Source organism: Equus przewalskii, chromosome 24 (genome assembly GCF_037783145.1).
Source record: "Equus przewalskii isolate Varuska chromosome 24, EquPr2, whole genome shotgun sequence".
Taxonomy (NCBI): Eukaryota; Metazoa; Chordata; class Mammalia; order Perissodactyla; family Equidae; genus Equus; species Equus przewalskii.
In genome coordinates, this window is record NC_091854.1 from 8,487,557 (window position 1) to 8,502,399 (window position 14,843).

The following is a 14,843-nucleotide window of genomic DNA, read 5'->3' on the forward strand; positions in this document are numbered from 1 at the left end:
TTAAAAAGAGTAATCATGTTGGTGTACAAAGTCTAATATTTTCCATTTAGGGGCCCAGTCTATATTAATAACACCTGAGATTTATAAAATATTTTATAATTTAAAAATTGCACTTTTGTGCATTATCTCTTTTGATCTTAACAACTTGGCTCATAAAATGAGGTATTATTACCCCATTTTATAGATGAAATAACTGAAGCTCATATCCCTAGTTAATAAGAAGAAAGCCCTAGATGATAAGTCAGCATTCTTTTCCTATATCATGATGCCCAGGGGGCAGTAGTATATGTCATTTCTCTTCCAGATAAGGGCATTCTATATGCAGGGTGACGTTTAATATACTTGTCAACCAGTACACAACAGCCAGTGGGCAATCAGAACACATGCCAACACTACTTCAAGAAATCTAACTGAAAGTAGCATTAACAATAGATTTTTAAGGCTATTCACAGCAGATAGCTACATATTGGGGGCAGAAAAGATGGCTAAGTATCTGTCGCTTACATTGGTGTTTGCCTATTTTTTTACCCTTTACTGCCCAGGCTGGTGCAGTTTATCGTAGAATTGTTAAGTAAATAAACCACAGTTTTTCATTTATACAAAGAAATAGTTTTCAGTGTCACATTAATTTTAGGGTTTTTTTTTTTTAACACTTTTATGGTTTTATTTACAAAGGTCAGAATATTTAAACATACCTGAATTGTCTGTAATGGAGCAGAGAGATCAGCATGGAATCTGTGCAAAAGTTCAACAACAAGAACCATCGGAATATCAAGACAAAGGTAAATTACTGTTGAGATTGACTTGAGAGAGAATATGATTTATCGTTACTTCAGACTGACAAATAATATTATGGAAAAAACCCAACATCTGAAATAATTATGATTATTAACTTGGCAACATTTTTTTCTTGGGTTATTGAAGCAATTTCAAATTCTTTGGGTCTGTTATTTCAGATGGTCTTGCTATGTCTGCCATAAATTAAAAAAAAAAAAAATCTCTTCCTTACATGGTGTTGACTAATTTTATGTAAAGATAATGTGAGGAAAAGCTGAGAATTAAGGGATCTTGGATACACAAAGTAATAAAATGCTGAACTATTACTTTTATATATCTTTAGAATTATTTAAAATAATCTTCTGTTTATAAAATTAGTACAATTTTACAAAATAGCTATGTGACCTTGGGAAAATTATTTAACGTTTTTGGGCCTCAGTCTTATTTTTAAAATTAGAGTATTAAATTGGGTGACCTTTAATGTCTCTCTAGTTCTTAAACCTATGATTCTTACAATTTCTATGATAATATGAGAAAATAATCTGGTTTGAGGGATATAGCTGGTGCGTAATTTAGATTTGCTTTTTATCTGTGTCTGTCATTAAATTAATGAGATAATACATATAAATTCTTCAGTATTGTGCCTGGTTCATCATTACTCTGGATCCTACCATTAATAGCATCATTTCTCTGGGTCATGCTATTAATAGTCAGTCTGTTAAAACGTGTGAGAAATAATCCTGGCCAGTGAATTGTTCATTCAAGTAACTATATGTAGAAATGGTAAGCTTGGGGTTTTCTGAAAATGATTTCACGTGTGTGGCCTTGGCATCTATTACCACTCTTTCCTTCATGCTGTCGCTTTATGCTTCCTCTAGTCATAATTTAAGATCTTAAGTAGGCAAGGGCTGGAGTACCCACCATCTCTTATGACGCCATGGCAGCCATTAGGCCCAATATAAGATCAAGAAAAGTCTCCTAATCTTACCTACAGTATCAGAGCATTTATCTAACCTGTTCAAAGCCTGAATATCTTTACAACATGGACAGAAGGTATAAGATTGTCAACCCTCTTATTTTTATCTCCCTTCAACCTATAGCCATCTAATGTACTCCTTGACTGCCACTCTGTTCCCTGCTCTTCTCTACACCAGAGTTTATCCTTCTCTCTGCTTACTTCCATATTGTCTTTACATGGTTTTTCCTACTTTTCTTTCCCACCCACTATTCCAAATACAACTTATATTGTGATATAAAAGTCTTATTTAGATACTTTAACCCCCAATGATAACTGTATCTCTGTTTTACCAAATGGACCGCTGTTTTTTTTTTCTTTTAAAGAAGGAGAAGTATAGTATGGTAGTTAAACTCACAGGATTTAGGAGTAATCTGTCTAGGTTCAAATTCTAACTACCATTTAGTAGTTCTGTAATCTTTCATGGTATACTTACCCACTTTGTCTCAATTCCCTCATCTGGTTATATTTTAGAGATTTTGGGATTAAATGAGATAATGTATGTGAAGCTCTTAGCATAGTATCTGGTACTGTTATTATTAGTAATTGGATGTATTCGTTATACTTTTCACACATTAGTCTTTGGTGGCAAAACATATTTTAAATATATTCAAATATTGCACTTGAGAATGTTTTAAGAAAAACATGGCATCCGTATTCCAACTTCGAGAAAGGAAGAAGAAAAACTGCTAGAAATTACGTAAGAAAGCATGTTGAATCATAAAATCTAAATTGTAAGGGACCTTTGTGTGATTTCTCATTTTATGGTAAAAGAAGTCAAGACTCTGAAAGATTAAATGACTCACCCAAAATCACATATGTAATTAATGGCAGGGCCTGAAGTAGATTCCGCATCTCTTGATTCCCAGTCCAATGTCATTTCTCTAAAATGAAATTGACTTTAGTTACCATTGGAGAATTGAAAACAGAACCTATAATATATGAACTCTTTCAACTTTCCACCCTGCAACTATGTATTTCTCTGTGCACCCATTCTTAACTCTCTGTTTGTCTTAAAAGAAGAATTATCTTTTCTTCTATTCAAGGTTTATCTCTCCACCTGTAATCTTAATCTTTCCAATAGAATGGTAGAGGCAGTTTCCCCAAAGGACAGGAAAGATACTCTTAATGAAAGAAGGAGAAGCATGCCAAGCAGACAAAAAACAGACTCACCAGAGTCTTTATACCCTGTATCTCTTATTTTCCATCAAAACAAGAATTCTTGAAAGGGCAGTTTACATTCACTTTCTTACCTTCTAGTCACTCTTCATTGAGTAAAATTTGGGTTCTCCATCACTCCTTTGAAACTACTTTTGCTCAGGCCATTTAGTGACCTCCTAAGTGCTAAATTCAGTAAACTCTTGCCAACTTTTGTTTTCTTTGGTCTTTATAGTATTTGACACATCTGGTCTTTCTATTTTTTTAGAAATCTCCCCTTTGGTTTCAGTTACACCATTCTATTGGTTCTCCTACTACTTCTTGAACTGCTTGGGCTTTTATTCCTGTTGATGTTTCAAAAGGATTCTGGTTTTGCTTCTTTATTCTTACCACTTTATAAACTTTTCTTAGACAATGTCACTCAAGCCCATGTCTTCAATTACTAACCATATTCGGATGATTTCTGAATCTGTATCTCCCATCCAGATCTTTCCGTCTAGCCTCTGACTCATCTATACAATCACCTTTCTGGACATATCCACCTAAAAGTTAACCCATCACCATCTGAACTCTTTTCTTCTGTCTTCTCTATACCTCACTCTGCTCCTTTTCTTTTTTCATTGGCTCAGTGAGTGAAGCCTCTTCTTTTCTAAGCTGCTACAGGCAAAAAAGAGTCATCCTAAATATCTTACCTCATATGTAATTAATCACTGAATCCTATCTATTTTCCCTCCTGAACATCTCTTATGTTTATTCCCCCTCTGTTCTTTCTGCTGATACTCTAGCGTAGGCATCCTTTACCTCTTATTTATTCCAATAGCTTTCTTACTTTTCTCTTTGATTCCAGTTTCATTATCCTCCAATCTATATCTATTCCAAGTGATCTAACAGGCATATCTGATCATGTAAACCTCTTGCTAAAATATCTTCAATAGTTATCCATTGCCTGTAAGTAAAAAAGGTGAACTCCTTAACACGGCAAACAAACTTCTGCATAATCTGGTACTTAACTGCCTGTGTAGTCTCAATGGGCTCTGCCTTCTCCTTCTACTTTGTGCTCCAGAAATCCTGAAACCGTATAGTTCTCCAAACATTGTCTGGTCTCTCATACTGCTTTACCTTTCACATGTCATTCTCCCTTCATGGAATATCTTTCCTTTCCCTCTTGGCTTGCTCCATAATCACAGCTCTATCAAGCTCAAATTTCAATATTACCATCTTACCATGTTACCATCTTAGAGGTGTCCACTCTGACTTCTATTGTAGGTTTAGCAGGTCCTTTCCCTTTGCATTCCCATTGCACTTTATACCTACTTCTATTTTTATTAGATATCATGTTGTATATGTAATCAATGTACAAAAGTAGAATAATGTGAATTGGAGTTGTAGGTAGAGTTGAAGGATAAGGTAGGATTTAGATAAGTGAAGATGAGGGTAGAGGATATTTAAAGTGAAGGAAACTCAGTGCTGTATTGGAGCAAGGTTGTACTGGCTTGTGAGGGATGATTATTAAATTTTGGGGAATCTTTAGGCCATTATTAAAAGTTTAATTATATAAACTTTCAATTAAATAAATTATATTAAAAGCAAAGACTGTAAATGTTCAAAGCTAGTCATCTCCTAATTATTCTACTACATTTTACTGTTACCTGTGTTCTTTAGATTATTTGCATTTATATTTATGTCTGTATAGTCTAAATACTATATAATCGGGTACTACTATGCATTTCTTCTTAACTTTGCATTCAGTGATGTCACATTGGTAGCTTGAAATCAACCATAGTGGGAGTATTTATACCACGGAAATCAGCAAACACTACAGATCAGGGCTTGCTTTATTGTTTTGTTTATTGTTTAATCTTAAGAAAGTGTTAGAGAAAATGTTAGTACTGCAGATTAAATTTAACAGTATTTTGTGTCTGTAGCCTTTACATTGTGAATAGCACAGAAAGCCTGAGGGAATATTCTAGTATTTGAAAACTATTATCTAATTCAGCAAAGAAGTTGCTTAGGGTAATGGATGAATGAGTGAAGTCTCAATATATGTCTTTGTTGTTTTACTTTCATCTTACTTGTTGAAGTCAACAAAAAATACTTATTTGAGAACATTCATACGTCAGTTGCAACCATAGGTTGACTACAGATACAAGAGTTTAGCAAAACTCAGAACATTCACTGAGAATCAATTAGATATACAGAATTTGTAATTAAGCATGCTGTATATTTTACTGTTATTTGTAAATTGTATTATACATCCTTTACATATAATAAATACATATAATAAACTTATATATATATATATGCATACTTTTTTTTGAGAAGCAGTTATTAAGTATTTATTAGCATACTACCATGGAAAACTGCACAAGAGAAGGCATTTAGTCCCCATAACAATCTTGTAAGGTAGGTACTGTTATCATTTTCATTTTGCAGAGGAGAAAACTAGGCTCAGAGAATTTAAATTACTTGTCTAAGATCATACAACTAGTAAGTGAGAGAGGTAGTCTGACTCTAAGCCCAGGCTTTAAACAATGGATAACACTGAGGACTTTTCAGCAGGAGAAAAATTAAGATATATTTTGGACAAATGTATTTTATAATAATACTCCAAATTAACTTGTAAGGAGAAGAGCAGGAAGGAGGAAGACAATTTTAGAAGCTATTATGATCCAATCTTAGAATAGTGTTATTCTGATATAGGAATTAAGAGAGAAAATTAACTTGGTCTAAAAACATCCATTGAAAATTAAATTTAGTGCAACTATCAGTATATGTAATTCAGTAAACAGAATTGGTTGAACACAGTATTCAACAATGCTTGACCCAATGCTTTTCAAAACTACTACTCAAGACCTCTGTTTGTTTAATAGTTGAAAATGTGTTTGATATAGCAATAGATAATGACGCTTATGGTTTAAAAACTGTCTATGCTTTTTTATACATACACATGTCAGATTTTTCCAGATGGAACTATTCTACAATTTCAAATGAGAAAGCCCCTCAAACAGTGCTCTTCAACAGAAATTTTAATGCATCTGGAAACCAGAATTTGACAGATGTGGATAAAAGCAACTCTTCATTTTCAGAAGTTTTGAATGTGAACTTTGAATTGGGAAATGATGTTTGGGATGATTTTGATGATGAAAACTTAATAGAAGTTACTAACTTTTCAGCTGATACTGAGAAGACAAAAACATCAGGTAAAATTGTATTTTAGCATGGAATAATTTCATGAGAAATTCTTTGAATATTTTTCAGTTCAGCCTCTGGGACTAATTTTATTGCCTTTTTTATATGCTTGCTTAATTAGCTTTGATTTGTTAAGATTATAATGTGACCCTTCCGTAAATAGCATTTCCGTCCCCTAAGGACAGAGGTGAAGGTTATTCTATGATGATGATGTAGCAAATGAGCTTTCTCTATTCTATTGCTGCCCTATCTTGTTAAAGGCCCTATTCAAATTCAGATTGTTTGTTGAATTTTCCCTCATAAAACAGACTATCCAGCTCTCGGTTCTAAGATCACACATGGTCTGCTAATGTTTATGAAGGACAGAAATATTCTTAATATTTTTAAAAGTATTCATCTGCTAGCAAAGAAAATAAAAGATAACTTTTATTTCTCGTAGAAATACTGCCTTTTCAAGTATAAATAAACAAATAGGAAAAGATTAGTTTCTCCTATATTGGATATTGTATTTAAATCATATAACAACCCCAAAATAATGGGACTTATTCACTGAGTAACTTGGTAAATTCATTCTCTTTCACTAAAACAGAGAAATGCAAATCTTGGTAAGTATTTGACAAGATAGCTCTCATGATGGCCTGATCAGTCCCTCAGAGTTATAGTTGCCTCTTAATGTATCCCACCGCAATCTTCTTTTTAAAAAAATAATTTTAGGGGAAACAGAAGATGAAATACTGTTGTTTCAGGCTCCTAAGAATTTCTCAAAGAGCTAAAACTCCTTCTAGGAGGAATAGGATTTGACCACCTTCACAAAATAGGCCAGGAAAATCTGTGACATGGGGTCAATAGGCACAATTTTCTGTATCACTGAACAACTACTAGTCCCTACCTCAAAACTAAACGTCATTGTGTACTGCAAGTGAAGAGGCGATTTGTACTGATCCTTTGAGGTAGCCTCATCCTATGAGGGCATAACTTTGGTGCTGGGAAAATCAGTTTCAATAAATACCATTTCTCCCCATGTATAGAGCACTTTAAATGAACTTAATTACATGCAGACCATTAAACATATTGAATGAATTTCGACTTGATCATTTATATGAATTAAAAATAAATAAATAAATAATAGTGGTTGGGAACCTTTTACTGTAGTGACTAATAAGCTAACCTGCGTGTCTTGTAATTTTACTCCCTTATTTCTCTATGCAAATTAAATTTTGATTATTGAGAAGAATTATTCATTCCTTCTTCAACCACATCTTATCTGTTGGAGAGAGCCCTTGTGGAACTTATGAAAAGCTCCATTCAGCCATTTCCTGGCATTTTATTTCAAAATGTTCTCTCTTTACATAGGATTTGGAAACACTTTGAATTCAAGTACCAGGGGAAGTAAGTTATCCCTCCAAGAGTCAAAGAGCAAATTCCAAAGAGAAATGTCAAACAGGCAAGTTTTAGAACTTTGGTTTGGAATACTTACAAGTTTATATCCTCCTGAGATGTAATTGGAGATGGGGATCAAGTCATTAGATGTCAGAGAAGCTGTAAGGTATTAGCTATCCTAAACTCTCTTTTAATCTTAGAGGTGTATCTCTCAAAAGGTTGTTGTCAGACCACCCGCATCAAAATCACCTAGGGGTGCATATTAATAACGCACATTTCTGGTCCCCACACTAGACTTACTGAACCATGGTCTCTGGGGCTGGAGCCCTGGAATCTTCGTTTTTCACAAACCTTAAAAAGTTAATAGGAGGGGCCGGCCTGGTGACATAGCCGTAAGTTCGTGCACTCTGCTTCAGTGGCTGGGGTTCACCAGTTCAGATCCTGGGTGCGGACCTATGCACCACTTATCAAGCCATGCTGTGGCAGACATCCCACATATAAAGTAGATGGGCATGAATGTTATCTCAGGGCCAATTTTCCTCAGCAAAAAGAGGAGGATTGGCAGCAGATGTTAGCTCAGGGCTAATCTTTCTCCAAAAAAACCAAAAAAACAAAAAAACTTAATAGGAATTTGATAGGTAGAAAAGAGGAGGGATTTGACAGGTAAAAGCGTGTGTAAAGGGATAAGGCTTGAAAAGGCATTCTATGTTCAAGGGTCAGTAAAGTATGGTCTGTGTGGCCACAGCTTTAAGACTGAGATTGCTGAGGTCTGATTGTGAAGAGCCTTGAATGCCATATTTAGACACCTATACTGTGTCTAGTAGGTCAGGGGTCACAAACTCAAACTCCCCTCAGGATTTAGTGGGCCAGGACCAACTGTGGAGTGTCCCATCTGAAGGGTGCAACCACTACTCAGCTCCAACTAGTTGTTGCTGTGAAAGAAATGAGTGTCAAGTGTCAAATTTTTCATTTTCAAAAAAAATCTAAGAATCTAAATCTTCATGTGATTCTCCTGACTTTTAAATTTTGACAACTAATTTTTAAAAATGTGATATAATCTGCAGCACATCCCTCAAAAAAATAATGTCTGTAGGCCGGAAGTAGCCTAGGGGCCTCTAGTTTTTGACCTCCATAGTAGGCAGTGAGGAGACATCCAAGATTTTTGAGCAGAAGATAAACAATTTGACAAGAAAAAAAATCATTCTAGTGATTTGTATAATGATATGTATGATATATGCAGAATGAATTGTAGAAGGTGGGACCGACAGAGGCATGGTGGCCAGTGAGAAAGGCAGGCCATATAAGATGAGGCCTAAACCAGGGCAGAGGATGGAAATTGAGAGGTAGAGTTGAATTTTTGAAACATTTCATAGATAACGTAGATTAGATTTAGCAATTGATAGGATATTGTAGTTGAGCAAGAGGGAAAAATAAATGGCAAGTGAGTAGATGGAGGTGTTATCTGAGAATGTAAGACACATAAGACATTTGGAAAAGAAAACAATCATTTTAGAAATGTTCAACTTGAAGTATTTTTGCAGAAATACACAGTGCATTTGGATGTTGGACTTGATTAGAAGTCAAGGGAGAAAATTATACCCACAGTCAAAACTTTCCCAAAGAGAGGAAATACTGACAACTTTTTATTCAGGGTCCAACTTACTTAAGGATTATTTATTTCTCCTGCTTTAAAAAATACTACATTTGTGGTGTCTTTTGGTATTTTTGCTATTATTTGGTTATTCTACTGATTATCAACATCACAGAATCATAGATCTCAAGAGTATTCCAGAGCTGTGAAGGGGGCTTCATTTAAGCATCATTTAGTCTTCCCACTGCTGGATCCTTGAATCACCATCCAACATCACAGACAAGTAATCATGCCATCTCTACCAAGATAACTCTGGTGATGAGTAGCTCATTCACTCCAAAATTCTTGTTCTGTGTTTGGATCTCTCAGACCATTCAATAGCTTTAAAAAATATGTGCCTAAAAATTTTTTTTATTTCCATTCATTGGTTCTAACTCTGAGTCATACAGAATAAACAGATTTTTATTATTATTATTTTTGCTGAGGAAGATTCACCCTGAGCTAACATCTGTGCCAGTCCTCCTCTATTTTGTTTGTGGGTCACCACCTCAGCATGGCTGCTGAAGAGTGGTGTTGGTCTGTGCCCGGAAATTGGGCCTGGGCACCTGAGGCGGAGTGCATTGAACTTAACCACTAGGCCACAGGGCTGGCCCCCAGATTTTTGTTATTTGATACTTAGAAATATCAAAGTAGAACAAAGCTGTGGGTGGAGAGAAGCAAAAAATAGGTAGGAAGTAGGAGGATACAAGTGGGAGGATAACAAGGCACTGGAATGGTTTTATGTGCCACACCTTTAGAAAACTACAAATAATTTTGAGAGAGTTTAAAAGTGACTGGCAGAAGATAAGTGAGTTTAGAAAGGAATCTCATCAAGAAGCCTCTGAGAAACTGGTGCCAGAGGTTGCTGCTGGGAAGAAAGCCTGCAGGACCTGGGGCTGCGGGGTGGGAGGGAGCCCTGCTTTTCCTTTTGTACTCCTAATTCCCTACCATTAATCAAAGACAAAAAGATTTAATTCTGTCATTCTTAATTGTATCATTAATTCTATCAATACATGTGATTCTCCTCTACCCCTGCCTGCTGCTTATTGCTCCTTGCATGGCTGTCACATTTTAGCCTGTTAAGTGTCAGCTTAAATTGTCATCTCCTCAGAAAGACATTCATGACTATCTTTTTAAAGTGGGTTTATGCCTCCACACTGTTATTTCCTATAATATCACTCAGTTAATTTCCTTCGTATCACTTCAGGATCTATCATTATGTGTATTTATTGTTTCCGCATTGTCTGCTTCTCTACTAGATGATAACTCCCTGAGGATTTGTTTACCACTTTATACCCAGCTCCTAGAACAATATTTGCCATATGTTAGTGAATGATAAATGTTTTTTAATGAATGAATTTAATACAGAAGATTAAAGGTGAATTCTAGTGTACAGTTGTACATGGGAAGATAACTAGAGACATCTATCTACAGTGAGACCAGAGTAGGGAAAGGAGATTAAAAGTTAAGCAAGTGGGATTTAGAAAAGATTTACAGACTGCTAGCTGATAGACAATTAAGCGTAAGACTCAATTTTAAAGAAAATTGTTGAATGATATTTCTGTAGGTCCTTAAAAATATTATTCTTATTTAGTTTGAAATATATAAGTTTTTGTTTTGTCTAAAGCAAAGGAGATATACCAAGTTCTCCATGAGTCCAAGAAACAGAACATCATTTTTTTGGTAATAAACATGACAAACTTTAATTATATTCTCCAAAGAATCACTAATAATCTAAATTAGAATGGTTTGTTTCTCTTATTTGCCATATTTTACAAATAATTCATTTTGATTTTTAGTTTTGTTTCATCACATGGGAAGCCACATGTATCAAATTCTTCTATGTTCAAGTTTGATGCATCCTCCATGACAAAGTCACCTCAACAAGCTGGAAATGCAAATATTGTAAGAAGATGCACTTTGTTTTTCTTTTAATTCTGCCCGAATAGTTAAACTTTCAATGATCGCTGGGTTTTTTTTCCCTCAAAATATAGGTCCAATTACCAGAAAGAAAACAACAAAGTCTGTCACCAGAGATTGAAAAGCTATGCTTCCCTCACTCTGAAAAAATATCAAATTCTTCAAATTTTGTTAAGAAAGTGGATTTCTTTATTAGGAACAGTCAATGTAAAAAGGAAATTGAGTTCAGGTAAGAACTCTTTAAAAAATTTCAGCATTCCTTTTTACAAAGAATTTCAGCATTCCTTTTTCCTGGTTCATTTTAAAGATCAGAACCTAAATATTTTATTTACTTAAAGACATTGAAATTTCAGACCCCTGGTGAGTTAAGCTCCTTTAGATAATTCATAATATCAAATATCTCAATTTTTTGAGAACCTATATGTTTGATGCTTTTAATTAAAACATTACATTGTGTTGATAAACTTTTTTTACTGATTTGAATACAGTATGTTGATAATATAAAGTTAAAGTCACTTGAGAAATCCAAATCAGATCAGCTAATTTTTCAAAAGTTCAGGTTGTATTTTAGCCAACCAGTTCTTTCACAATTTTACAGTATCAAAGAAAAAGTCAGATTAAGTGTAATCCGTGCTCCTACTGCTGGTCATTTTTATGGGTAACTCTGTAGCAGTTTCCCTCTCCCTCTTGAATAGTCAAAGTTTATAGACCTGTTTACACATTGATTAAATTACATTGCTTTCCAATAAGTTTAACAAAATATCTAAGAGATTTGATCCCTCCTTTTCACGGTTTATAAAGTCTAATTTTTCCCCACAGACTTCCTACAAGGTTATGCATATTGAAGTTCATTTGATATATTAACCTCTCAGCAATCTTCAAGTTTATCCATTTTCTATTTATTATTACATTATTTATTGTGTATTTTAAAATAAATTGTTAAAAAAATAGTTATTTTTACATTTACTTTTTTCCCCCAGTAGGTATCATCCTGATGATGAAGCTGATGAAATGAAGTCTTTTCTGGGAATATTTGATGGTATTTTTTAAAATAAACCAAGAAAAACCTTCTTATATTAATAAAACAAAATATAAAGACACCTAATTACAAAGCATGTTTTCTATGTTTTAAAAATTAGTTCATAATTGTTCAGATTTTTTTCTCTTGGATTTGATCAGCTTTGTTGACTGTTTTGCAACAAAATATTTGGACTAGTTTATTTTCCCATTATATTGTAACTTCGTGAAAAGTAACTTTTATGGTGGCTTTGTTTCATAAGTTGATAATTAAGTTGCACTTAGAAATAATTATTTGGTTATTAATTGAATTTCGGTTGGATTTTGACAGGAACCAATTTAAAATTTCATTTTTATATTTTCTTAACAAGAATAAAGGTATTCTTTGAAAGCAAAATAGCACTAGGTCAGTGAATCTGTTTATTGTGTGGATTATTCACCAATATTGTTTGGTTTTACTAGAGATTTTTAGGAATTCAATAGCTGTCTGAACCCATTGTTGTATAACTCGCAACAACAATAAATGAAACACTAATCAATATACACTGTTACTTTCCTTCGGCTTGTTTTTCAAAGTGGTGAATTCTAAAACTTTGTTATATTGACTTTTACTATAGCGAAAACTGTGTTGCCTTATTTTTCAATGAATTATATCTCAAATTTATTTATTAATAAGTAGTATATAGGCACTCTAAACAATGTTTATCATCTAATTTATTTATAGATACAGTGTGAACTTGAAGCCCACTTACTTTTGGAAATTTTTTAGAAAAACTTTAGAAATTTTTCTTTAAGCATAAAGACCTTAGAGACAAGTAAAGAAGAAGGGAAACTTCTAGATGAGATTGTTATTCTTATTATTAGTAAACATTTATGAGGCATCTTAAGTATTAAACTTAGAGAAGAAGCCTAAAACAAAACCAAGAGGCTTTGTTTCTGTGTTGAAAAATAAGGACAATCAGTTTCTTTATTTTAGTCATCTTTACAATTGGTATGTTTCTGAATCGGAATCAATCATGCTGCAACCTTTAAAGGTTATTAAACATCATTAAAATGAAAAATTGTTGCACTGCAATCTGCTCATCTTGCATACATAGACTTCGATTCTAAAGAAATAGCAGTTTAATTCAACAAGACTTACTGTGTTCTGCCAAGTGAAAAGCACTGTGCTTGGTACTGCAAAGGATGCAAATGATGACAACACTCCTTTTGTTCTCATGAAACTTACTTTACATTCTGGTAGAGAAATTAAGACGTATAATAAAGCAATAATAAAATATAGAATACATTAGCGAAGTGAATCTCAAGTTTCAGGATGCATTGGAATCATCTAGGGGCTTGTTTGAAAACAGATTGCTGGGCACCATACGCAGAGTTTCTAACTCACTAGGTCTGGAATGGGGCCTGAGAATTTGCATTTCTAACAAGTTCCCAAGTGATGCTTATGCTGCTGGTCCAGTGAACACGCTTTGAGAATCACTGCAATAGAAGTTTAAAGAGCTATGGGAGTTCATAGAGAGAATATAATCCTGACCCTGGGGCCAGGGAAGCCTTTATAGAGAAGTTCAAATTTGAACTGAGCCTTCAAAGATGAATAAGATTTTAATGGACAAATACACGAGAGGATATTCCAGGCAGAGGAAACAGCTTGAGCAAAGCTCCAAGGGAGGAAACTATTTGGTGAATAATAAATAGATAATTTTAAACATAGGTGAATGTTGTAGGAGATGTTTGAAATGTATCTTGAGGTCAGACTCTTGAGGACTTTAAATGCTAAGATAAGAAACCTGAGCTTTATTCAGTAGACTACTGTTTCCCAAATTTGCCTGATCAGAAGAAACATATGGGTAATATATTAAATATATAAATTCCTTGACTTTACCTCAGAGCTACTGATTCAGAATCTCTAGTGGAAGGTACTGGGAATTCTATAGTTTTAACAGGCACTCCAGGTCACTCCTTATGTTTAGGCCAATTTTGGAAACATTTGGCAAATAATAGGCCCACTTCATAAGTAATCAAAAGAATGGCAAATTGCCAGTATTATCATAGACGTGCCTTAGTTTGTGCACATTTGCCTGGAAAATTATGTGTACGTTGTACACTGGTAACTCAAAAACCCTGTTATGTATAGTGACCACTTCAAGGAGTCGAATCAGTGGGTGTTCTGTTCACAAAGTAAATAATAACCCTAAGGTTTCCTATTTTGTAAGCTAAGTTTTACATATATTGGGTTTCTTCGTTCATGCAGAATGAACCATACAACAGAGCTTTTGTAAAATCTTTGGTAGGTTAAATTTTTTCAAAAGTTTTTTTCATTTGAAAAGGTCCTTAATGGGCTGTATTTTTCTCACCTGTAATGATGGCATAATGGCACCTACCTCATAGATATGGAGTGGGAATTTAGTAAGCCACTGCATAGGAAGCTCTTAGTTCAGAGACTGATGCATAGTATGTGCTCAATAAATGGTAGTTGTTTGTACTAAAAAAAAGGGTCCTTAACAGCACTTTGAATAACCCAGGGTGGGGGGGGGGGGGTGAAGTAAGGCAATATTCATGTGTCGTATCTGAGTTGCACTAAGTTGCATAGGACTTGGCAAGTGAACTCTTGACTTTCCACAGATGTATGTATCATCTGTAGAAAAAATTTTATCCTAGACTTCCCTCCTACAAACACTTCCTCGTGCTTTCAGATAGATCCCCTCTACCCCACCTCCCCTCACCCCTCACCCCTCTTAGTTGGTTTATGGTCAGAGC

General features: G+C 34.4%; 1 protein-coding gene across 1 annotated transcript in view; it reads left to right on the forward strand.

The window, feature by feature from the left end:
• The window catches only part of HFM1 (helicase for meiosis 1), a 106,365-nt gene extending 93,736 nt beyond the window's left edge, over positions 1-12,629 (forward strand). The window contains exons 34-39 of the mRNA XM_070592760.1: positions 676-782; positions 5,905-6,150; positions 7,493-7,583; positions 10,949-11,054; positions 11,144-11,298; positions 12,050-12,629. Of these exons, the coding sequence (XP_070448861.1) occupies positions 676-782; positions 5,905-6,150; positions 7,493-7,583; positions 10,949-11,054; positions 11,144-11,298; positions 12,050-12,119 (775 nt within the window). The 3' untranslated portion in view covers positions 12,120-12,629. The remainder of the gene's footprint in view (positions 1-675; positions 783-5,904; positions 6,151-7,492; positions 7,584-10,948; positions 11,055-11,143; positions 11,299-12,049) is intronic.
• The last annotated feature ends 2,214 nt before the right edge of the window (positions 12,630-14,843 follow it).